The sequence below is a fragment of the Hyperolius riggenbachi genome, chromosome 7, assembly GCF_040937935.1.
Source record: "Hyperolius riggenbachi isolate aHypRig1 chromosome 7, aHypRig1.pri, whole genome shotgun sequence".
In the NCBI taxonomy this organism is placed as follows: domain Eukaryota; kingdom Metazoa; phylum Chordata; class Amphibia; order Anura; family Hyperoliidae; genus Hyperolius; species Hyperolius riggenbachi.
The window spans coordinates 270,735,557-270,761,877 of NC_090652.1; the positions used below are offsets into that span (position 1 = coordinate 270,735,557).

A 26,321-nucleotide genomic window follows, 5' to 3' on the forward strand; every position below is an offset into this window, starting at 1 on the left:
TCATCTCAAAATGTTGGGAGGTATGACACAACTGAAGTAGTTCAAGCCTTTTATTGTTTTTCTTATTGATGATTTTGGCATACAGCTCATGAAAACCCAAATTTCCTATCTCAAAAAATTAGCATATTTCGTCTGACCAATTAAAAAAAATGTGTTTTTAAAACAAAAAAAAATCAACCTTCAAATAATTATATTCAGTTATGCACTCAATACTTGGTCGGGAATCCTTTTGCAGAAATGACTGCTTCAATGCGGCGTGGCATGGAGGCAATCAGCCTGTGGCACTGCTCAGGTGTTATGGAGGCCCAGGATGCTTCGATAGCGGTCTTAAGCTCATCCAGAGTGTTGGGTCTTGCGTCTCTCAACTTTCTCTTCACAATATCCCACAGATTCTCTATGGGGTTCAGGTCAGGAGAGTTGGCAGGCCAATTGAGCACAGTAATACCATGGTCAGTAAACCATTTACCAGTGGTTTTGGCTCTGTGAGCAGGTGCCAGGTCGTGCTGAAAAATGAAATCTTCATCTCCATAAAGCTTTTCAGCAGATGGAAGCATGAACCCACTTTTGAACCAGAAACAGCGGCAGAAGCGCCTGACCTGGGCTACAGAGAAGCAGCACTGGACTGTTGCTCAGTGGTCCAAAGTACTTTTTTCAGATGAAAGCAACTTTTACATGTCATTCGGAAATCAAGGTGCCAGAGTCTGCAGGAAGACTGGGGAGAGGGAAATGCCAAAATGCCTGAAGTCCAGTGTCAAGTACCAACAGTCAGTGATGGTCTGGGGTGCCATGTCAGCTGCTGGTGTTGGTCCACTGTGTTTTATCAAGGGCAGGGTCAATGCAGCTGGCTATCAGGAGATTTTGGAGCACATCATGCTTCCATCTGCTGAAAAGTTTTATGGAGATGAAGATTTCATTTTTCAGCACGACCTGGCACCTGCTCACAGTGCCAAAACCACTGGTAAATGGTTTACTGACCATGGTATTACTGTGCTCAATTGGCCTGCCAACTCTCCTGACCTGAACCCCATAGAGAATCTGTGGGATATTGTGAAGAGAAAGTTGAGAGATGCAAGACACAACATTCTGGATGAGCTTAAGGCCGCTATCGAAGCATCATGGGCCTCCATAACACCTGAGCAGTGCCACAGGATGATTGCCTCCATGCCACGCCGCATTGAAGCAGTCATTTCTGCAAAAAGATTCCCGACCAAGTTTTGAGTGCATAACTAAACATAATTATTTGAAGGTTGACTTTTTTTTGTTTTAAAAACACTTTTCTTTTATTGGTCGGATGAAATATGCTAGTTTTTTGAGATAGGAAATTTGGGTTTTCATGAGCTGTATGCCAAAATCATCAATATTAAAACAATAAAAGGCTTGAACTACTTCAGTTGTGTGTATTTGAATCTAAAATATATGAAAGTCTAATGTTTATCAGTACATTACAGAAAATAATGAACTTTATCACAATATGCTAATTTTTTGAGAAGATCCTGTAGACTGTGAAGGTATGGTTCTCATACTGCATGGAAGGGGGTAAAATTGGTCTGTGATCTTTGATTTTCCAGAGACTTTCATCTAAAGCTGCGTACTCACCGCCCGACGGCTCCTGCGGTGTCCCCTTGACGACGGAACTCAGCGATGCCTCTTCCTGACGGTGGGATAAGCGTGGGGTCACGTGATGTACACGGCTGCGTGAGCAATACTTCCAGCACTCGCAGTACTTTGCGTGGTGTCATCGGGGATCTTAAAGGGAAGGTTCAGGGTGGCTCTTAAAAAAATAAAAATGCCCATCCACTTACCTGGGGCTTCCTCCAGCCGTGGGCAGCCAGGACGTGCCCTCGGCGCCGCTCCGCAGGCTCCCGGTCCCCTCCGGTGGCTGACCCGACCTGGCCGGCTGCCAGGTCAGGCTCTTCTGCGTTTCAAAATGCGCCTCACGGGGGCGCGCTGACGTCATCGGACGTCCTCCGGGCTGTACTGCGCAGGCTCAGTAGTTCTGCGCCTGCGCAGTACAGCCCGGAGGACGTCCGATGACGTCAGCGCGCCCCCGTGAGGCGCATTTTGAAACGCAGAAGAGCCCGACCTGGCAGCCAGCCTGGCCAGGTCGGGTCGGCCACCGGAGGGGACCGGGAGCCTGCGGAGCGGCGCCGAGGGCACGTCCTGGCTGCCCACGGCTGGAGAAAGCCCCAGGTAAGTGGATGGGCATTTTTATTTTTTTAAGAGCCACCCTGAACCTTCCCTTTAAAGATCCGCTCCACCGTGTCGGTCTTTCGTCATTGGAGCGACGCTAAGCGACGTTCGCATCATGCGCCTGTACCCACCTCCCAGCGTTGTGTAAAAATAACGGGTTGTTGGGAAAATCGCCAGGTGGGTACATAGCTTTAAGTGTGTACTTAGCTTTAGATCTCTGCCTAGACTTAAGCCTGGTACACACTTTCAATTATGACTGGCCAATCACTGACCAATTTTACCACCTCCATGTAGTATGAGGGTCATCAGATATTGAATACTATGAGCAGTTTGTGTAGGTAAGCTCTCATACTACAGGAAGAGGTTGAGAAATTGGTCAGTGATTGGCCAATCATAATTGAAAGTGTGTACCAGGCTTTATATCATTGTGTGGAATAAAGCATGAGCCCTGCTGAGAAGAGACCAGTGGATTTATGTGCTGTTCATTTCAAAATATAATAAAGCAGAAGCCTCTGTGAACTCTGTTGTCATTTGTAATTAACTTAAATAAGCACCTTTAAGCCCACATAAGTGGCACATGGCTGCGAAGACTGAAGATTCCATCTCGATGTTTCTGACGCCGGCGCCGTACGCCCTCTGCAGATACTCGCATTTCTCTTCTTTAGAGAAGGAACACAGCGCTCCATCCAATCTCCCCTGACCTTAGAAATAAATTACTTTTACCGCCTGTGTACATATTTCATTACTTCAAACAAATACACAATTATCTTATTTCATGTGAGTCATTCTTGCTCAGCCAGAGAATGTTTTCCACTTTTCCACAGTACATTACATAATAATGGAAGGTTCTCCTCTCAGGGCACGGTACTGTAATGGGTGATAATTACACACACAGCTGTCTGGGGAGGCGCCTACCTTACAGGCCAGCTGTGCCTCTGCAGAGGACCTCGCCGAGAAGGGCTCCGAGGAGGAACTCACCAATAATGGAAGTGCAACACATTAAGGATGTTGCCCCATGGCCTAGATCTAACGCTTACATTTGGGCGCCAGAATATTGGTAGAAAGATATTCACTATTGGGCATTGGTAATACTGATAGTAACATATTGGTAAAATTTACAGATATTTTAATATCACTAAACCTAAGCCTAATCTCATACAGCCTAATCTCATTCCATCTACAATTCATTACTCTAACCAATCACCCCCACTGATGCCTAACTCTAACTGATCCCTCCTCCCCCCCCCCCCCACCAATGCCTAACCCTAACCGATCTCTCACTGATGCTTAACCAAGCCCCCCACCCCACTGATGCCCAACACTAACTGTCCCCGATTGCCTTACCTTAACACACCTCCCTCGCCCCCCACCGATGCCCAACCCTTACCAACCTCCAATGCCTGATGTCTAACCCTAACTTCCCTGCCCCCATTGCCTTACCTTAACACACCTCCCTCGCCCCCCACCGATGCCCAACCCTTACCAACCTCCAATGCCTGATGTCTAATCCTAACTGCCCCGCCCCATTGCCTTACTTTAACAGGTATAGGTAAAACCTTGATGCTACAACCCCACTTCTTAATACAGCACCAGGGAGTCAACCAGTCCACACCCGTATCCACCAAGGGTGCAACAACAGTCCGAATAAAGAAAGACTGTGTTGCGAACTGGATTTTAGGCCAATTGGCCAATTTTTATTTGCAGAACCACAGTGCTAGAGCACAACGTTTCGACCAGATGGTCTTTATTAAGTGCTTACCAAGTATTTGTGCAACAATCACATATATAGACAATTAAAACACACCCCACTAAGGAGCGGGCACAACACTTAAAGAGACAAGCCACATTGTTTTATTATTATTATCACAGGAAACATTTTTAGATTATATGCCTCGTTCATGCCATTTGGCGCCAAAGTGCCGAGGTCATCAATCCACCTACTCTCCCTGCACAGCAAGGAGGCTTGGGGGTCCACACCCTCCTGCGAGAACACCTTTTCCAGCACACACCATCTTAGGTCACCTACTGCATGTCCACATTTGAAAAAATGGATTTTTCCACAGGGGATTCAAATTTATCCTTTTTGTAATTCCTAATGCTACTCCTATGCTCATTTATCCTCCTCCTAGCATCCCTAGTGGTCTGGCCCATGTAGCCCATGCCGCAGGGGCACTTCAGCCTGCGGCGAGGGACAAACGCGGCATCAGCGTTCCTCGAATCCTTTAGGTCAGCCCTCACTAGCTGGTCCCTGACACTTACCTTAACAGACCTTCCCTCCCCACAGATGCCTAACCCTAATTGACCCCCACCCCCATATCTGCGCTGCCTTTGCCACTATATAAGATAAACATTGGGTGCCAGGGAAGTTTAGGCCCCCCAAAGGCACCCATGTTAATAGCAGCTATACTGTAAATGGAAATCTTTGCCCACTATTTGTAGCCACAGCTTGACCCCAGCGCCTGCTATTTTACTGGCCGCCTCTGGCACTCACACTTCCGTTTTGAGCCGCTATTGACATAGGGGCTTGTGGGGCGCCCAAACTTGCCCGATCCCTCTGGCACCCAAATTTTCTGTTTCCGATCTAACAAGGCTGCTATAGGTTCTCTATCTGGACAGGTGGCTGTAAGGCCAAGGTCAGGTGTCAGCTAGGAGTGAATATCTACCCTCAGCTGCCAAGACCAAAGCCAGCCTCATGTCTAGAGGCGTGCGGGCCATGCCACTTGCCTGAGCGCTGAGGGGGAGGGGGGGGCGCTGTGATGGAGGGGGGAGCCGCTTATACACGCTCATCAGGAAGTAATCAGGAAGTAGAGCGTGTATAAGCGGCATTGCAGAGGAGACCAGCAGCAAGTGATCGGTAATTGGAACGGCAGGGAAGTGAGTTGCTCTATACAACTTAACTCAGCTGAGGAGGGGGGAGCATGGAGGGCGGTGCCATGGAGGGGAAGGGAGGGAGAGGTCGAGCCGCCCTCCCTGTGGCTGACTCCCCCCTCTATTATGGGGGGGGGGGGGCACCTACCCATCTAACCTATATTGCGGGCACCTACATATCTAACCTATACTAGGGGCACCTACCTATCTAACCTATACTAGGGGCTCCTACCTATCTAGCCTATCGGTGCAATTTAGCCTAGTAACTGGCCTGACCAAAGCCATGATCATCCAGAGGTGGAAATTCAAATCTTCTCTTCCTCAGCCACCAATCACTTCACAGTTGTCTGCACATTTAGAAGGCAGCGGACCTGAAGTGAACGTTTAAGATAAAACTAGATACTTACCTCAGTAATTAATTCAGAGTTGATGCAGGATTGTGCTAATTTGTATGCAAATTTCTGCAGTTGAAAATAGGCCAATCAAATGATCAGAGAGAGGGGCTGCTTTACATGTGGGGGCTTCACATGGAATGGGAAGGGGCTACTGTGCATAAACAAAGAGTACACCTACAGCCAGAGCAGGATCACCCACAAGGCAACTTAGGCAGGTGCTTGGGGCCCAATGGGTTTCAAGGGGCCCACCTGCCACATTTTCTGATATCTCTCCACTTCAGATTACCAAAAGGATCACAAGGGGGGCCCAAATCTACTACCTTGCCGAGGGTACCATTACATCTTGATTCATCTCTGCCAGTCTGCCTACAACACTAGGGTGCTTTTACAAATGGCAAAACAAAATGGCCTCAATTCACTAAGCTTATCTCCTGTATTTAATAACTCTTCTGAGCTGTTTCAACAGTTATCACCATGGAGATAACTGTATAAACAGCTCAGAAGAGTTATTAAAGACAGGAGATAAGCTTAGTGAATTGAGGCCAATAACGCAATGCAGGAATTTTGCGATCAGGCAAGTTCCTGTGATTTTCATTATTTTTCGGATGACCGTGCATTTTGCATGTGATTGGAAAATGCAGCAAAATGGCTTGTAGTATAACACAGCCCTTACAGCTATAAACAGTATAATAACGCTAGCCTATGATCTTGCACCAGCAATAACTCTTACCTTCATAAAAGTCATATGTGCACATGGTGTGTCCGATGATGGTGGGGAAGTCGTTGATCTCATTGCTGCAGCGTAGAAGACTCTCTGCCAGTTCCGGGTGGAGCTCTGTATTCCTGACAACCACTTTATCTAAAATGACTTGTTCAAACTGCGGCCTGAAGAATGAGTCCACAGCCGTGTCTGTGATCACCACCGTGCCCGGTTCAATGCCTGGAAGGAGGAGAGCAGGAAGGCATTGTGGGTAAGTAGGCAAATGGTCTCAGCCAATCATGAACAATTAGAGTGGAGAATAACGCTCACCAATCCCACCGGACGTCCCAATGCGGATAATAGTGACATCCCTACACTTGGCATGATGGAGTAGCTTGATGAGTTCGTGCAGCATAATGGAGATAGACGGAATGCCCATACCATGCTAGAGACAGAGTAGAAGAGCAGAGTTATCCAACCACAACATTTATATAGCGCTTTTCTCCCCTAAGACTTAATGCACACAAGCAAATCTTATTCATTTTCCAGAGCCAGAATAGGCTATAGGCACACTGTACATCGGCGACTGGATGTGCGTCTGACTTCCAGGAACAATAACCCTTTAGCAGCCAATTTATTTAGAGGCTTGCAAGTGCTCCAGGCCAATTTATTTTAGCAATTTTTTTGTATTTTTTTTGTATTTCTTATTTTTTACATCCCCTTGTTACTAATTAGTACTGCTGTAATGTGTATTTATGGCAATGTGAGACAATAACAAAGGACATCTGCTTTCCAGAGGCGTATCTAGAGGGGTGCAGGCATGGCTCGTGCCATGGGCGCCACAGCACTATGGATGCCATGCCTGCCCCGTGTGCTGCACTGCCAATCCAGTCCCTGTGCCGTGCCCCCATGCCTGCCGTACCAGCTCATTATCTGGGGAAAATGGCTACCTAACTTATGTACTGTATGCAGGGCTGGTTCTAGACATTTTGGTACCCCCCCCCCCCCCCCCATTTGGAAGGAATGATCGCACATCACCCGACAATTGCTGAACCAGTCAAATGAAAAACTGCTGCTCTCCTGGCTCCCCCCTCCTCACTCACTGTCAGACTCCTCATGCAGCACAACAAGCTGCTTTTCCCCAATGATGTTCCTTCACCTCGCTCTTCTCTCGCTTCTCCTCCTACTCTAACTGCATGCTGTTAGTGTAAACACAGCACAAAAATGCTGCCCCTATAACCTGATGCAAATGTTTCACCTTGCTTCATGAGAGAACCGGCCCTGCGCACTTGACTTATGTGTTGGGAAATAGGACATCAAGGGAATAAAAAAAGTAACTTCAGCAATATCCTGAGCCCAAAAACAAAGTCAACCATAACACATGTACACGAGAAAGGATGCTGTTTTTATAGAGGAAGGGGGGCTCTGACTGGGGGGCACAATTTCACTGTTTGCCATAGGCTCTATATTACCCAGATACGCCCCTGCTGCTTTTAATTTCTATATCCTCTGCTAGCAGAAAGACATGGAAGCATTCCAAGAATTTACAGCACAACCAGTTCTTCTGGCTAAGGCTAAAAGCAGTGCACTATATTAAACAAGATATTTCCTTTGAAGCTTCTAATGGGTTAAGCAATGATTAGTATATTCCCTTACAAGCTTTCAGTGGCTTTAGTTCCCCATGACTAAGGCCTCTTTCACAGTGGGACGTTGCGTTTGATGCGGCGTTAAAGTCGCACAACGTGCCCCTAACGCAGCGCATGTAGGACGTTATTTTGCACTGCGTTATGTGTCTCTTGGTGCACCATTTTTACATACTGATGGTACGAAAACGGCGCATGCGTTACATTTAAAAAAACCAAAACATTACTGAGCATGTGCAACACACATAACGCAGCAAATGTATTGCTAAACGCACAGCATGCAGCACTTTCTAAATATTGCTACACGTGTGCACTGTGAATGTCGCACAGACTTTGTATTGCTGTGCGTTAGTCTGCGTTATAATTTTTTATAACGTGCGTCTTTAACGTCCCACTGTGAGAAAGAGGCCTAAAGCTGGACATACACGCATTGATTTTTACCAGCAGATTTGATCAGCATCACCTGTGACGCAATGAGCCATATCGATTGTTATTTCGATCGATTTGCTGGAAAAATTCAATCAAAATTTTGATTGGGTGGTAAATTTCAATGAAGCGGAGGAGTGATGGTATATTGACAGTCTATAGCATTGCACTGTACAGTACCATATAGTGCAAGTTGTGCAACGCTGCAGTTTGACAGATTTTGAATAGATTTCATGGTGAAAAAATTTGTCTGCAGTAATTGGGTAAATTGATCCCTCTGAGATTCAGATCAGAGAGGAATTGATCTGTTGGACACATTGGGTGGCAATCTACTAGTGTATGCCCACCTTAGGGCTCAGACACACTATAAGCATTTGAGTGCTTTTTGGCCATCAGAGTTTTCTGAGAGCTGTTTAAAAATGCTCCTATTAACTTACATTAATATCACAGTAAAATTGTGATTGCGGTAAAATCGCACAATTTTACCGCAATCGCGATTTTAATGTAAATCAATGGGTGCATTTTTTTAAAAGGCTCTCCAAAAAGTGCTTATAGTGTGCCTGAGTCCTTAGGGCTAGTTCACACTTGGCACTTGGAGCGTCGCTAGCCCGCGATCGCGTTCAGCTCCGCGATCGCAATTTGCGGCTAAAATCTTGCAATTTGTGCTTGTGATTCCCATTCAATAGAACGAGAATCACAGCACGATCTCCCACCGAAACCCAGCATGCAGTGCGTTTGCGCTTGATCCAAACCGCAAACTCTGCAGTGTGACTGTATCCATAGGCATACATTAGCAGCAGTGCTTTGCTGATCACCAGCGATCAGCAAAGCGCTGAAGAATCGCCAAGTGTGAACCAGTCCTTAAACTGGCAACCCTGAAACAAGTTTTGTTGACTTAACAGGTACTAATGAGATAAAAAAAGCAGTAGTGGCTATAAAGGGAAACTACGGCTATAATAAAATTGCCTGCTATTTTCTCTTTTGCCTTATAGCCACAATAAACATAGGTATATCGGCGAAGGCCGGCGGCATGGATATTGCCAGATTTGCAGGTGGTGTGGGTGTTAGTCTTAGGCATGGGTAGGGGGACAGTCAGTATTAGGCATTAGGGGATCAGTTAGGCATCGGTGAAGGGTCGGTTAGGGTTAAGCATGCGTATGGATGATCGGTTGAGGTTAGGCATCTGTGGGGGTCGGTTAGGGTATTGGTAGAGGGGAGGCTCGTGTAAGAATAGGGCTAGGTTTAGCGTTAGTAAAATATCTGTAAAATTTCCATATATTTTACTATCGGAATTACAATACCCAATAGTAGAATACGGGTATTTTTTACAGATGTTCTGCTAACAGCCACTTCTGGCGCCCAAATTTCCCCGGTGCCCTTTTTGCATGTACGCATAATGTCCTATATAACAATGCATATAAAAACAGTGTCCAAGCATATGCTCTATAGAGACACTTGGCATGAAAGGCTTGTATCTGATTGGCAGCTGCATTGAACACTCACGCTTATGGACAGCACAGGGCCAGCTTTGTACATGCTGTAGCGGTCTGTTCCAGCACATATATCTGTAATGTCTCTGCTGTCTCCATCCAGGCCCAGCTCCTCGTGTATGAACACTGCGAATTCCCTCATCCTGTTAGGACTGCCGCCAACACACACAAACTGCGAGGAACACAGGAGGTTAATCAGCTTAGCGCCTACACATGGGAAGCTACCATTTACAGCAATAAAAAAAAAGCAATTAACTAACAAGCAGGACATTGTTTAAAAAGATGAGCTGTTGCAATTACTAAATATATTTACAGCAGATTTATACGACACATGTACCAGGGTAAATCAATAAGTAAAGACAGTTTTAGATGAAATTAAGCAATGGCCACGATGGATAGAAGTTGACACGATACAACACATTTGCAATGGATTATGGGTAGGCATACCTCCCAACCTCTTGAGATAAGAAAGAGGGACACTTAAAGGCCAACTGAAGTGAGAGGAATAGGAAGGTTGCCATATTTATTTCCTTTTAAGTAATACCAGTTGCCTGGTTATCCTGCTGATCCTCTGCCTTTTTAGCCATAGACCTTGAAAAAGCATGCAGCAGATGAGGTGTTTCTTGAGATCTGACAGGATTAGCTGCATGTTTGTCTCTGGTGGGATTCAGACATTACTGCAGCCAAATAGATCAGCAGGCTAGCCACGCAACTGGTATTGTTTAAAAGGAAATAAATATGGCAGCCTCCACTTTGGTTGTCCTTTAAGTCACACCCCTAACCACATCCCTGACACACCCCTAGTCATGCATACCATAAAGATTTAATTGGAAAAATATGTTGTTTTATAATTTAAACACACCTGTCCTTTCTATTATCAGTCGTTTCCCTTCAATTTAACATTTGAAAATAACAAATACCGGTATATCAATTTAAAGGATGGGAATAAAGTTTAGAGTCAATTAAACCCATTTTTCAGTAGAAAAATACATATATTTACATAGATCTCAAAAGAGGGACAGTAGGGAACTATGGGTAGGGGTGGTCAATTATATAGTAATTCCGAGTTGATGCAAATTTTATGCAGTTCGTATGGAGCTTGGACCAATAAAAATATCAGGATGTTCCAATCTCCATTACTATGCATAATATGAGCATCATTTCAGAATTACCATAATAGCTACTGACTGAGTGTCCTTACTTATGGGAAGGACACATACACCATTTATCTCGCTAACTGTTTAGTGTGCAGAAAACAAGCTGGACGGGTTGCTTTTTCCCAGACTCTGAGCGCCTATGTGCAATTCATTACATTGCGCAGCTGTGGAAAAGGGGAACATTTTTCGCACGTGAATGCTGGTGAGCTTTAGGAATCTGCGCACATCAAAAAAGCATCAAGGGCCAGGGCCAGATTCCTGGAGGGGCCACAAATGCCCAGGCCTTGAGCGGCTGCAGCCTAATGCTGGGCATACACGACACTAAAAGTCCTTATCAATCGAGCCGCTGATGGCTCGATTGATAACGTCCGACAGGTCCGATGACCTGCCGGATAGATTTCCTGCTCGATCCCCGCCGGTGGACAATAGCGGTAATCTATCCGAACGCACGTGCGGACGAGCGGTGATGCGCCGGATCAACCCGTGTATGCCCAGCATTAGGGGGCACCTGAACATACAAAATAGAAGTTGCTACATACAACAGAGGAGGCTGAGGAGGGGAACACATGTAAAAGAGGGAAACTGATGCTCAAGCGAGCTGTTCATGAAAGAGAGGGGCTGCTGTACATGGATGTTACACATGGAAGAGGGGGCTGCACATGGAATGTGAGGGTCCCTGCGGCACAAGAAAGGGGAGCCACAACGTACATGGGCTAGGGGCACACAAAATATAAATCCAATCCTTGTAAATAGCGGCCATACACTAATGCAAGGGAGCATATGCAACAACTTGAGACATGACATGCTGCAGCTTAACACAATAACACACTGGCAGGCTGGCTGCGAGTCTGTGACAAACAAACCGCTAACCCTCAGTAAGTCGGCTGTTCTCCACTCCATTCTTCCAGTCAGGACAGCAGTGCCACCTCCTCCCTTCTGCTGTGCAAGTCAAATGAAACACTGCTGCTCTCCTGCTTCCCCCCCTCCTCACTCACTCTCAGACTCCTCACACAGCACAGCAAGCTGCTTTTCCCCAATGATGACCTCTTCACCTCACTCTCCTCTCGCTTCTTCTCCTGCTCTGACTGCATTCTGTAAGTGTAAACACAGTACAAAGATGCTGCACCTGTAATCTCTGCGCCTGATGCAAGTGTTTCACCTTGCTTCATGAGAGAACTCTAAGTAATTAAAAAGAGGCTTAGTTTTTACAATAATTATGTATAAATTATTTAGTCAGTGTTTGCCCATTGTAAAATCTTTCCTCTACCTGATTTACATTCTGACAATTATCACATGGTGACATTTTTACTGCTGGCAGGTGATGTCACTGGAAGGAGATGCTGCTTACATTTTTGGCAGTTGGAAATAGCTGTTATTTCCCACAATGCAACAAGGCTCCCACAGTGTGATGTCAGGACCTCAGTTCTGTGAGGTGCTGACAGCCCCTTGATGATCCGTTTGAGAAAAGGAATAGATTTGTCATGTAAAAGGGGGTATCAGCTACTGATTGTGATGAAGTTAAATCTTGGTTACGGTTTCTCTTTAAACTCTGTGTGAGGACATTGCACTTATGTCCTGTCCAGTATTCCTTTGACAGTTATATACTGTAAACACTGCTTAACAGGAAGGACAAGGACCGGGCGGGTCAGAGAGACAGTCATATGACAGAGCAGTCCCTGCTGTCTCCCACAGATTCTTCTCTTGCAGCACACAGTAGTTATGAATATTCAGCTCTGGCGGATCGGGGAATACGCGTGATCTATGGGTGTGGAGGCTGCAGCCAGCATACTGCTCTGTTTATTGTTTTCTCCTGAATAATGCAAACTGTGTACATTAGGGTTACGGTGAGGGGGAAAAAAAGTTCTATTTGCAGCAAATAAAATGCTGAGTAATAAAGTCGCTGCTCGGCGCTGGGCCGGATCATATTTATTAAAGTCAAGCGTACGCAGGCAAGATGAATGAGCCTCTGTACTCCAGCTCCTGAGAATACCCGCTGCTCATTGTGCCAGGAAGGAGATGTGTGAGGCAGCACGCTCTGCCAGGGATTGCTGGGTAATGAGAGATACCTGCAATAGTCTACCATTAGGCTGGAGCTGCAATTTCATTCTCAAAGCAGTAGGAGAGTTTTCTTTTCCATTTCCAAAAATGCCAACTTTACTTCTAATTTTTAAAGTGTACCTGAGATGGTCTAATTGGATGCAGTTATACTTACCTGGGGGAGGCTTCCTCCAGCCCCATAAGATGTACTACTGCACTGGAACAGAACATTCTCAGATTCAGGAGCACGATGTTGGGTGCGCGCAGCTGAGCCACGCATGCACAGAAGAGTGCGGCTGGCCAGAATTCCCGAGGAGGATAATAAGCAAACAGTGCAGCTGGAGAAGATGGCGAGGGACCCCATGCACCTCCTGGGGCTGGAGGATGCCCCAGGTAAGTATAAATACACCAAGGAAACCAATCTCAGTTACACTTTAAATATACATTGCCTGTCCAGAAAAATAAGGTCACATACGCATGAGCAGGACGCTGTCGGTGACGGGAGCATGATCGAGGGTGCGCACGGCCAAGGCCGCACAGGTACAGTGGCCATCATGTGGCTTAGTCACCAAAATGGAAACTGTGCGGGGGATCGGAAGATGGTTAAGGACCGGCGCGGGCACAGGGAAGCTGCAGGGAGCAGGCAGAAGCCCCAGGTAAGTTAAACTGTTTTTTTTGGGTAGGGGTTAATCGCTTCAAGTTCCCTTTAAGCCTGGTTGGAATCACAACCTATACAAAATGGCATGTCTGATACAAATATTTTAGAGGTATCACATGTCTAAAGGTGCATACCAGTGGTATAGCAATAGGGGATGCACAAGTTGCAAGCACCCCGGGGCCCCTGGACCAGAGGGGCCCATTAGAGGTCCTCCTTCCATCTTATTAGCATTTGGTTAGTGCTATGTTGGGAAAAAACAACTCTATATGTGCCGTGGATAATGGTAATCCTTAACTAACTGTTTCCTTACTCTGATTACACATTTTTGACCCTGAAAGTGTCCTTAGTATGTTCATATCAATGAAACTCACACTAGGGCCCCAAGCTCCTCAGCTACGCCACTGGTGCATACATACCTTTGATTGATGTCGCCTATCAGGGACTGGGACCCGATCCGCTTAGGGCAACATCACTGGGTCGCCTGCCAGCTGAAAGAAGCTGACCGTGGCTCTGCCAAGTTGATCCGCTCTGTGGAGCACTTGTGGAGTGATGCTGAGTCATTATAGTAGAGCCACAAGGGGGCAGGCTTGGGCTCGAAAAAACATCAGAAAAGACAGTCTCGGCTATAAGGATTCCTGAGCAAATCCAGACTGAATGCTCAGTCGGGGATTTTATCAGGGCTGATTAGAAGCAGGCTGAGCAGTGAAGAATGAAACAGAAAGCAGGGTAGGTGTTTTCTCTAATGTTCCCACTGATATATATGGTAAAATACATGAGGTTGCTTCGTCTCTGGTTCCCTTTAAAAAACGTAATTATTTTGTAAACAATAATAAGGCATACTACATTAGAGGTGGACAAGCCTGTGAGTGTGATGGTACAGTGTATGGCCTTCACCTATGGCTCTAGGCCCCGCGTAAGACACTCGCCCCAAGCCCAGCGTACTCTAAGGCCGCCTCTGACATGAAGCACTGAAGAACTTGCACACTACGGACGGAGCCAGGAGTCCTGATCAGACTTGACAGAAATTATCGATTCAACCCGTCAATCTAATGGGAAATTGCACGGTGTGCACCAGGCATTAGCCTCTGGCTATCTGTAAGTTTTGAGCCTAGTTCCCTTAAAAATTGGCTTTGTGTAATTCCACAGCCTTGCAAGCTCCTCGTATGATGGTTATCAAGCTGATTGAGCGACTTTTTTGCAGTATAACCTGTAAAAGTCCACCCATGCATAGAACTATTCCTCAGAGATATGTCCAATATGTCATGGAAGGCTAGTAGAGACACAAATGGTTGCCTTTTCTCACCATAAATGGTGAAACTGAGTGACAACCATCATTACATCTGTAAAAAGCTTTGTGGTCTCCTCTTCCAGGAAGTCCATTGTCTGACCATTCAGATGTAACATAAAACAAACAGGACAATTGTACTAAGCTTGTGTTGCAATGCCTCCAGCAGGTGGTGGGCAGGTGACATCACTACACATGTTCAAACCGGATATGGGAAACAATTAAGGAGTCAAATTGTTTCTGGAAATTCTAAGTCCTCATTCCCGGAAATGCTAAAAGAAGTCTATGCAAAGCACGGTAAGTCACTCCTATGCCTACAGCAAATTGTTCACATTACCTTAACATCGCCAAACATAGAGGGCAGGTCATGGGTCTTCGTTCCCAAGTCAAAGTGGTAGAGGATGTCTTCAGGGAGATGGTCCAGATGGGGGTTCTTAATATGGACAAAACCATTGCTGTCAAGAAAAAACCAAGAGCAGGAAAAAAGATTAATTAAAAGGAAGGAAACACACAAAGAAAGCTGTAATTTAATTAAACCTTGCTGATGATAACGAGGAAGTGTGAAGAGGAGAATTAAAAATTAAATTTCCGAGCTAAGCTTTTCACCACACAAACATAACTTTGTACGTTCTACAAAATCCAAGCGATACAAACATCTCTATGGTAAGAATATCTGAATCTGATTTACCAGGCTAAAAATTCACATTCCACTCTCACCAGAACCAGACACCTGCAGGCTGTAATTAGGAACCACAAACCAGTTAACGGTCAGTTCACACTACGATGGAGTTGCCGAAGCCGTTAGCGTAGCCGATGTGTTGTACTTGCTCTGATTTTCTGTTGCAAGTGTTTCGCATGCTATATAATCAGATACGTTACTGTATCCCCTAATTGTTGTGCAGTTGAATGACCATTGTGATATTGCAATAGACATTTCTGTATACCGTAAAATCGGACTATGTGAGCAGGCCCATTGGAAAGCATGGGTCTATTCTACATGTTAATTAGTCCACTGCAGCCTGCTCCGGAAAACAGTCCAGCAGCAGACCTAAGGGTTGCTGCACTAAATTGTAATACGTGGTAATAATGCACAGACTGTATACGTCAATATTACCCTTACTTCCGGCATCAAGTACCATGAGTTAAGCTATAAGACAGGGCACTATCTGCACAGAGTTTGTATGTTCTTCCTGTGTCTGTGTGGGGTTCCTCCAGGCACCCCGGTTTCCTCCCACATCCCAAAAACATACAGATAAGTTAATTGGCTATCCCTAAAATTGGCACTAGACTACTTCGATACATACACTACACACACTACACAATACATACATAGACATATGACTATGGTAGGGGTTAGATTGTGAGCCCCTCTGAGGGACAGTTAAGTGACAAGACAATACACTCTGTGCAGTGCTGCGGAAGATGGCAGCACTATATAAATACTAAATAATAATAATAAACCACAGTTAGTGACAAGGTATGGTAAGTGCCACAGAAAAATGTGCCATTGCGATATCCATAAATACAATGATGAAAGCAATTGTAATCATCATCATCATCATCATCATCATCATGATTAACAACAACAACAACGACGACAACAACAACAGTATTTAATAACTTCACATATGCTACAATACCATCAAAAACAAGGAAAAAGAAGTTTAAAACAACTGAATAAATCTGCCCTTTCTAAACACAGTATATGTATTAATACAATCATACTAAAGCACATGTGGATACCATTAATATTTACAGTGGCATAACTAAGGAGCTTGGGGCCCTGAGTGCGAGTTTTACATGGGCCCCCAAGCAGGAGGCAGGAAATTTGGGCGCATGAGGCAGGTGGACAAAAAGAGGCGCCGCCATTCACTCCCATAATAAATATTGTTTAATGGGCGCCCAACAGGAAAAGAGGGCGCCGGAGAAAAATAACGTTTTACAAGCGGCGCCCGGAGACTTTTAATGTTTTATAACTGCCTCTCTTGATTACACATCATTTAATGATGTATAATTTTTTAAACATTTTTAAACGAAAAACAGCACAATATTTTTTTAAAACATTCTCTTTAAACGAAAAACAGCACAATATTTTTTAAAAACGTTATTAATGCTTATCACAAGGGGGTCTTAGGTTTAGGCACCACCAGGGGGGTCTTAGGTTTAGGCACCACCAGGGAGGTCTTTGGTTTAGGCACCACCAGGGGGGTCTTAGGTTTAGGCACCACCAGGGAGGTCTTGGGTTTAGGCACCACCAGGGGGTCTTAGGTTTAGGCACCACCAGGGGGGTCTAGGGGTAAGGGGTAGGTACAGGGAGGGTTCTGTGCGAGAGTAGGGTTAGGTATAGTTTTAGTAAAATTCTTATTAATCTTTTATAAAACGTTATTATACATTTCACTTTTTAAATAGGGAAGATTAACGGTTTTACAATTGCCGATTTCATACACATTATTTAATGATTTATAACTTTATAAAACATTATTTTTAAACGAAATATAGCACAATTTTTTTTAAACGTTATTCATGCTTATCGCTTAAAACCCTGCGCCCTTTTTTTCCTGACGCCCTTTTTTAACATACGCCCCCAAGCACTCTATTGATGTGTATAGCCCCAAAACCTACTAAGGGCAGCTGCAGTGTCAGAGAGGTGTAATCAGAGTAAGGAAACAGTTTGTTAGGTTACCACTATGCAATGCAAATATAGAGGTGTTCATTACATATCACCAATGAAAAGCTAATAAGATGGATGAAGGACCCTTATGGGCCTTTCTGGTCCAGGTGCCCCGGTGCGGTCACAACCTCTGCATCCCCTATTACTACGCCACTGAATATATAACACAAACCAATATGCATTGGGCAGCACGGTGGCGTAGTGGTTAGCTCTCTCGCCTTGCAGCGCTGGGTCCCTGGTTCGAATCCCAGCCAGGGCACTATCTGCAAAGAGTTTGTATGTTCTCTCCGTGTCTGTGTGGGTTTCCTCCGGGCACTCCGGTTTCCTCCCACATTCCAAAAACATACAGATAAGTTAATTGGCTCCCCCTAAAATTGGCCCTAGACTACAGTACTTACACTACATAATATAGACATATGGCAATGGTAGGGATTAGATTGTGAGCTCCTTTGAGGGACAGTTAGTGACAAGATATATATATACATTGTACAGCGCTGCGTAATATGTTGGCGCTATATAAATACTAAATAATAATTAAAAAAAAATAATAATTAGCTGTATTTCAGCTTTCACCACTTGTGACCATTTGGGACAGTCAGAGGGAGCTGCTAATTGGTTGCTATTCATCACTGCTGCTAGTTTCCACCAATAAGCCCGGGAGTGTTGGAATTTTTGAGACTATAATTTCCCAGATGTGACTTTCCGCATGAATAACACGTGCATGATCCCAGACTGGCAATATGGACATTTAAAGGCTTGCAGTGAGACAGATCTGGCAGCTACTAATGTGCAATGAGAAATAAGGACAGTCATTCCTCAGGGCAGATTACACGGCATCATCACATATTTGTTCCATATTCCAGGAAGGCTTCCATATTGCACACTTACTTTCCATAATTGTCCCTCTCAGGCAGATTGGAAGGGCTGCTATCTAAGATTGGGGCCATCACTTATCTCCAGTCAGTCAGTCAGTCCTCTGTATTATGATGCTCGCTGAGTACTGCTCCTGCAGGGACACCACACAGCTGACATAAACCTGCTGCTCTGACATCATGCAGGGGGGCGTCTTTATAAGGGAGCGTGATGTCATGAGGGGGACTGTTTGTCCGAGCCCTCTGGTTGGCTCTTCACACTGAGGTGTTGTCTCTCATTGTTTAACTTTCCTCTGGTTACTGATTACTGCAATAACTGCTTCTCATTCTAGACATTTCTTTGAAGTGTTAAAATTCCTCACAGGCTTGTTATAAAAGAGAAAGAGTGAAATGTAAAGTGACTGATTGACTGCAAACACTTCGGGAAATCCCACTTTCACTATAACTGCGCCATTAGCATGTACTGTAAGTGCAGATTACAGGTGGTGAGCCTTTAACGGTATGTCATTTTGTATTTTATCAGGGGTGTAACTAGAAATCACGGGCCCCCCTGTGAAAATTTGTATGGGCCCCCAGGGGCCCGCTCAGGTCTGTTTTGGAGGGCAGGAGGGGTCGCAGCATGAGGGGAAAGCATGGCCACCTACATCGGGAGAGAGGGGGGCCACTCCCTCCCCTCCCCCACCTCGGGCTCTCCCCTCAGCGCTCCTCTCCAGCATTAAATAGGTGGCAGCAGCGGCGGGCAGCAACACAGGCATACCTTTATGTGTTCCACCGCGGAGGTCCGATCTCTAAGTGCCTCACGCTACTTCCTGATAAACAGGAAGTAGCGTCAGACGCTTAGGGAGCGCAACCTCGGTTGGTGGAACGCATAGAGGTATGCCTGTGTTCCTGCCCGCCGCTGCTGCCACCTATTTAATGCTGGTGGAGGAGCGCTGAGGGGAGAATCCGAGGTGGGGGAGGGAGTCCCCTCCCCACCTATGTAGGTGGCCATGCTTTCCCCTCATGCAGTGACCCCTCCTGCCCCTCATAACAGCCCTGGGCGGGCCCCGGAGGTGCCTCGGGTCCCCCTGTGGGTGCAGGGGCTGCGGGCTCCAACAATAGGGGCTCTATTATTACACCACTGTATGTTATGTTGGTGTTAACAGTACAATTTTTTCACCAAATGCAATCTTTCAATAAGGAACGATTCTTTGGTCGATTGCTAAATAGGATAAAGTCGATTAGAAAGTGGGATTTTATGATTGAATTTGAAGAAAGAATCATTCAGTAAATGTGAACAATCGATAATTGCCCTTTGATTAGTTACGATCATTAAAATCGCATTAAAAGATCGCATTTAGTGAAAAATTATACCGTTAATGGGCACCTTAGAGATACCAGATCCCTAAGGCTCCTGCCGCACCGCGCCGCAACGCAAAAAATGACAAACATATGACTCTGCAGAAGAGTGCGCCGGAAGGGTCATATGCACAGCGCCCCCCGCGCTCAGTGACTCCCTACTGGGCGGACAGGAAGTGATGTACTTCTCTGGGATTTCTATCCATTCCATCCGGTCCATTCATGTGTGCCGCAATACACCGTGCTACGTCGTTCTCACATAGCATGTCGCCCATAGACTTACACTACCCCAAGCCCCTCAAGGGGCTGCAATAAATGTGAAAGTTTCCATAGACTTTTATTGCATTTGCGGCCCCTTGCGGCAAAATAGGGTAATGCAAAGCAGGTTTAGCCTACTAGTGTAAAAGGGGCCTTAAAGGATACCCGAAGTGACATATGACATGATGAGATAGACATGTGTATGTACAGTGCCTAGCACACAAATAACTATGCTGTGTTCCTTTTTTTCTTTCTCTGTCTGAAAAGGTTAAATATCAGGTATGTAAGTGGCTGACTCAGTCCTGACTTTAGACAGGAAGTGACTACAGTGTGACCGTCACTGATAAGAAATTCCAACTCTAAAACACTTTCCTAGCAGAAAATGGCTTCTGGGAGCAAGAAAGAGATAAAAAGGGGAATTTCTTATCAGTGAGGGTCACACTGTAGTCACTTCCTGAGTCAGGACTGATTCAGTCACTTACATACCTGATATTTAACTCTTTCAGACCGAGAAAGAAAAAAGGAACACAGCATAGTTATTTGTGTGCTAGGCACTGCGCATACCCATGTCTATCTCATGCCTAGAATCGCTCTGAAATCTGCTTCAAAAACCTCTAGTGTTTTGCAGATCTGCTAGAGGTTTTTGGTGTGCACTGGGCCTTTAGCATTACCACTATGCAGTGCATATATGGAGGTGTTCATTACCAGCATAGCACCAATAAGAAGCTAAAAAGATGAATGGAGGAGGGCCCTTAGTGGGCCCCTTTGGGCCATGGGCCCTGGTGCGGTTGTCACCTCTGCATCCCCTGTTGCTTTGCCACTGAACTTTAAGTCAAAACGTAAAACATTGTGCTATTAGAAAGAATTTTATAACACTCAGCATTCTCAGTGCAGTTTAGGTTGAGGCCACCAGAGGTCCCCTGAGAGCCCAATTTACATCACACTGCTGTGACATCTTCATAATATGTGCCATTTCAATGCAAGATGAGAATGGTAATTATTTTACAATCTGATGATGACCATTTAAGTGAGGAATATGGTAATGACACAAAATGATGATAATTTCACCTTAGACATGGAGTTAAATGGACACAAATAAGCATATTTAAACGGTGAAGAATAGATTAGGAGGACGGTCTGTCAGAGAAAGCCAGGCAAGCAGATGTGTAATAATGGCTAAAATCCTCTCACACAGAGATTGCTCAGATAATAATAGCGGCAGGCATTCCAATCAAATGCAGAGAGCTTCATAACTACAGAGGACATCCTTATATAAACTCAGCTGCCTCCAGGCAAGGCTAGATGTTCTCACTGCCAGGAATGGATTGCTTTTTCAGGTTTTTCTTGTTTTTCCTGTCAGACTTCCTATAGCTCAGCATGTGACAAATTCAGGGCCAGATTTTCCACAAGACGTTGTAAACTCATGCCTGGTGATGGGAAAGGTGGCTCACTCCCCTACCCTGAGCAGGACCATCTACAAGGCAACCTAGGCAGGTACCTGGGGCATAGTGGGCAGGGGCGTGTCAACATAGCACCCATGGCAAACAATTGCGCCCACCAACACTAATAGGTAGCCATATGTGCCCCCCAATATTATGTAGCCAGATAAGCCAATATTAGGACAGAGGTGTCTCTCCAGTATAGGTATCCGGAGCAGACGCGTATCTGGAGGGATGCAGGCATGACACGTGCCCCAGGCGACCTCCCTCTTCAATCATCAGGGGGCGCAGTGCTGCTGACAGCATTCCTGAGTCTAAGGGAATAACAATCATCCAGCAGCCTGCAGGTCTCAGCCTTTGTCTTATATCTACATTACAAGCTATTGAGCGGTGAGCTCCAAAGTTTTCCCTCACGCCCTAATAGAGACCATGTCTTAGTCCCCGGAGATAGCAGCAGAAGCTCCTGGTCTGGAGGCTACAAGATCTCACATCAATTCCGCTCTCTGTCATTCACACATTCCTCAGCCTTATCTCAGTGTGCTGTTTACTTACTTTTATTTATGACACTCTCTGCACTTTAACCATTACGCTGCTGGCATCTCTGTGGCCAGATTTAACAACCTCTCTCTTGTACAGTGTACCTGAGTTGTTAAAATGCATTATATTTCTAGCTCAGTACCTATCTACTGATATTTAATAGGTTGTCAGGCTTTTATTATGTTATAACCATCACTGTAAATGTGTCATTGCTTTCATTAATATGAGAGTGGTGGCTGCCAAATGTATTTCCTTTTAAACAATACCAGTTGCATGGAAGTCCTGCTGATCTTTCTGGTCAGTAGAGTCTACATCACACACCTGAAACATGCATGCAGCTTATCTTTTCAGATGTGTCATAGACATTTGATCTGCATACTAGGGTCTATGGCAGGGATCACACTTGTTTTTCAGTTTTGAACTCGGCTTTTTCTGCGCACATTTTCTGCACACCAAGTGTGTTTCTATGCAGAAAAACGTGTGCTTTTTTCACAACAGCTAATGTAATTGATACAGAAAACTGACAAAATGAGCAGAATTCTCATGCAGAATGTCAGGTTTTTTTCTGTGCAAGAAAAACACATTAAGTGTGAACTAGCCCCTTGATTAACATGAGTTTTCAGTTTTTCTGTGCAGAAAACGCGTATGAAAACAGTCAAGTATGTTCCCTGTCTTAAAGTATTAGAGGCAGAGGATCAGAAGGATAGCCTCATTTATTTCATAGTGACTGTTACATTCTGGTATTTGTGTGTGCGTGTGTGTTCTGAATGCATGAAGGGGTTACCCTGTCCAAAAAAGTTAGACAGGATGCTGTTGATTGTAGGGGTGTGTGTGTGTGTGTGGGGGGGGGGCGCAATTTTAGTATTTGCCATGGGTGCTGTCTTGCCTAGATACGCCACTGATCCGGAGGCATCCTCCCCAGTATAGGTAGCCAGAGGTGCACAGTATAAGTTTGAGTAGCCCCCCTTGTAGGTGGTGAGAGGTGTCCTGGCCCCCCTTTCCCCTAAGCTCCTCTTAGTAAAGGTAGCCCCCCTCCCCTCCACCCATTAGGGCTTGCATTGGTGCCAGTGGGGTCTCCATTACTCACAGACCTCCGATCACCGGCAACTGAAGAGAGGGGGGGGGGGCACGGTACCAGCCTGGCACACATCACATGTGGGAAGTGACCAACGACCTCTCTTCTGCATATGAAGTTCTCCGTGTCCACAGTGACTGTGCCTCTCTCTTCGGTCGCTGCTGATCTGAGGTCTGAGTGTCGGGGAAACACTGAGGCAGGCGTGGTGGCGCAGCATGGGACAGGTATGGCGCCCATAGCGATGTGGCACCCATGGCAATAGCCATGCATGCACCCCTCTAGACAGAGCAGGGACAAGCTCCTCCAGCACCCACGGCTGAGACACCAAAGTGGGCCCCTCCATCCCTCCCACCCCAGCCGTCACTCACTGATTGCTGTTAGACTAAGAGGGCCACAGGGCCCACAACCTCCCCAACACCTTAATATCTAGTTATCTGGCTTGCAGTCACTGCCATGCATCCCCTTTTCTTATTTCTTTCTACTTCATACACAATTAGGAATGACAGCTGAATGAATTTTGCGCCCCCTCCTACACTGCGCCCTGAGGCTGGAGCCTCTCCAGCCTATGCCTCGGCCCGGCCCTGCCTCTAGATACGCCACTGCTAGTGGGTGTCAGGGGGCACAACTGCCGCTTTCTCTGACATCTTTCCCGTCTCAGATTACCAAAAGAACCATAACGGAGAGCTAAAGATATTCCCCTTGCCTGGTACCCCATTTTTTATCCAACAATCACATTTTAGGCCCCGTCAATGTCACTCATGTCCTCGTACATTTTTCTTGATTCCAACGGATTGATACATCTTCAAGAATTGAATGTTCACTTTCTACCAAATATATTCCGTCCATTGTCAGTTGCAATTGTAACAAGAGTCAATGTCATTCCCTGTACCTGTCCGAGTTTTTCATGTGATGGCAGCTCAGTGTATATAATGCAGAGTATATGAGCAGCCAGCCTGGTAGCTGTCAGCTGACTCCAGTGTAAACACAAGACTGGAATAGATCAGATAAATTCTGGTTCGTACCCTGCGGGTCATTGCTCTGACAATCATTGTGCTGAAGTGCACTGGAAGAGGAACTCAAGTCAAAACAAAAAAAGGAGATTTAGCTGCGTGGGATTCACAGTGAGCTGGCAGAAATAAATGCCCCGACCAATTTACTAAAAGCACATCTGCCATGAGAGAAATAAGGAGGCTGCTATGGCTAACCCCTATACTACTTTTCTGGATAAAACGCAGCCCCTGCTGTGATGCTTTGTAGACCCCTCTGCCCTGGAGTGAGACTGCAGATCAGGTGCTCTGACTCCTTCTCTCTGCATACATGTTCCAGGCGGCACAGAATGCATTAGGGGCCATTCTCACCTGTCAAAGGGATTTCATTTCACACATGCAATTTGTGTTTGCAATTCTTTGAGTCTTGTTTGTTGGAACTTTTGTGCGGGTTTTTGTGATTTTTTTCATGCCTCTATACTTCTTAGTGTTACGCTCATGAATGACAATAGAGACACCAGAGGAACTTTAGCAAAAAGGGGCAAAAAAATAAATCAATACATTAAAAGATAGAAGAGAGATCAAGAAATGATTGATATTCGCCATGTAATTTGTTCATATTGTTGGATCCACAATCAGCCGGCATGTCATCATCTTTACTACTGGCAGACATGAAAAAAAAAAACAGACAGCACCAACTGCCATTCTCTATAACCACACCCCCTAACAATGCGATAGGCTAAATCCTAATGATCCCCACTGTGGTCACCACTGGTCAAAGCTTACCACTGCAGCACCAATAAAGAGCTAATGGAGTGACTAGAGAAGGGCTCCTCTGGTCCTGGGGCCCCAGTGTGGGCACAGCCTCTGCACCCCCTACTTCACTGGTTTCATCTACCTCATGGGCAGCTTCTCTCCTTCCTCTGACAAGAAAGAAAAAGACGCCTGTGAGCAAACATCACCGCCCTCTGTAATATCTGTAGCTCAGGTGTCTTCCCCTGAGCAGTGCAGGATCATCCACCAGGCAACCTAGGCAGGTGCTTGGGGCCTAGTGGTTGTCAAGGGGCCCCCGTGCCACCTTTTTTTTACCTCTCTCCACTTCGGCCTCCCAAAAGGACCACAAGGGGGTGCCAAATCAACTACTTTGCCTAGGGCCCCATCTTAGGCCCGGTTCACTCTGGCAAGTAAGTGGCAAATGGATCCATGAAAATGTTTTCAGTCTGTTGCCACTCAGCTGCTTCCATTCCATTTCTCCACTCCCCCCCTATCACCAAAGTGTATGTTGCTGGCTAGAACAGTACATTTATTCACTAGTGTGAGGAATTGTTCGATTTTCTCATTGCTCCCAAATCAGCGCGTCAGTTTCTGTTTCCGATCTGCTGGCCCCAGTGGTACAGAAAATTTGCTGCTGCACCAAATGTGCAGTTTGTTCAGTGGATTGTGCAGAACGTATCCATTCTACGACCAATGTGAACGGATCCATAGGTTAACATTGGATCCCTTTGTATCAGTTAGGATCTGTTCCGTTCTGTGAACGGACCATTTTTAAATACAAGTGTGAACCAGTCCTTAAAGACACGTAAAAGGGAAAGAGGCGCCCTGGTGTAATAAAAGCATCTAAAATTAGCTTAAAATCGAAAAAGTGATATGAGGTAGCTTAAAAAAAAAAAAGGATTTTTATTAGCACAGGCAACGCGTTTCACGGGTCTCAGCCCGCTTCATCAGGCCAGTAAAAGTGCCAAATAGAAAAAGGTCATCTAGCATAGGGAGTCCTTAAAGAGATTCTGAAGTCTCAAAAAAAACAAAAACGTTTTTTACTTAAAGGGATTCTTTCGCGAAAAAAGTAGGCAGTTAAAAAATGTGACAGATGACAGGTTTTGAGCCAGTCCATCTTTTTAAGGGGGATTCTCAGGGCTTTCTTTGTTTTCAACAGCATTTCCTGAACAGCAGTTTTACTGCCAAAATAGCAAGATACCAGCCGGCCTCCCTAATCACTTGCACACTATTTTGTCAGTTAGATTTTGCAACTGTTGTTCAGGAAATGCTGTTGAAAACAAAGAAAGCCCTGAGAATCCCCCTTAAAAAGATGGGCTGGCCCAAAACTGTCATCTGTCACATTTTTTAACTGCCTACTTTTTCGCGAAAGAACCCCTTTAAGTAACTTCATTAGCACTAATGCCCTACCTAAAACGCTGCATGATTGCTATGAAACCCCCCGAAATCCCTGGGGGGAGATTTGGGCAGCGCTTCCTATTAGAGGCAGAGCTTTGGGCTGCAGCTCTGCCTCCATTCTCGT

The 26,321-nt window shown here is 45.5% G+C and overlaps 1 protein-coding gene across 3 annotated transcripts in view; it reads right to left on the reverse strand.

Annotated features, from left to right (window-relative positions):
• UPP2 (uridine phosphorylase 2) overlaps positions 1-18,551 on the reverse strand; it is a 73,777-nt gene extending 55,226 nt beyond the window's left edge. For 2 of the 3 annotated variants that reach the window (XM_068245744.1, XM_068245743.1), the window contains exons 1-6: positions 18,409-18,551; positions 15,187-15,304; positions 9,726-9,884; positions 6,484-6,598; positions 6,184-6,393; positions 2,745-2,891 (exon numbers count right to left, since the gene is read on the reverse strand). In XM_068245744.1, the coding sequence (XP_068101845.1) occupies positions 2,745-2,891; positions 6,184-6,393; positions 6,484-6,598; positions 9,726-9,884; positions 15,187-15,304; positions 18,409-18,467 (808 nt within the window). In that variant the 5' untranslated portion in view covers positions 18,468-18,551. Of the gene's footprint in view, positions 1-1,530; positions 1,747-2,744; positions 2,892-6,183; positions 6,394-6,483; positions 6,599-9,725; positions 9,885-15,186; positions 15,305-18,408 lie in introns of those variants that run through there. The other variant, XM_068245745.1, reaches the window with a different exon arrangement.
• Between the last annotated feature and the right edge of the window lie 7,770 nt (positions 18,552-26,321).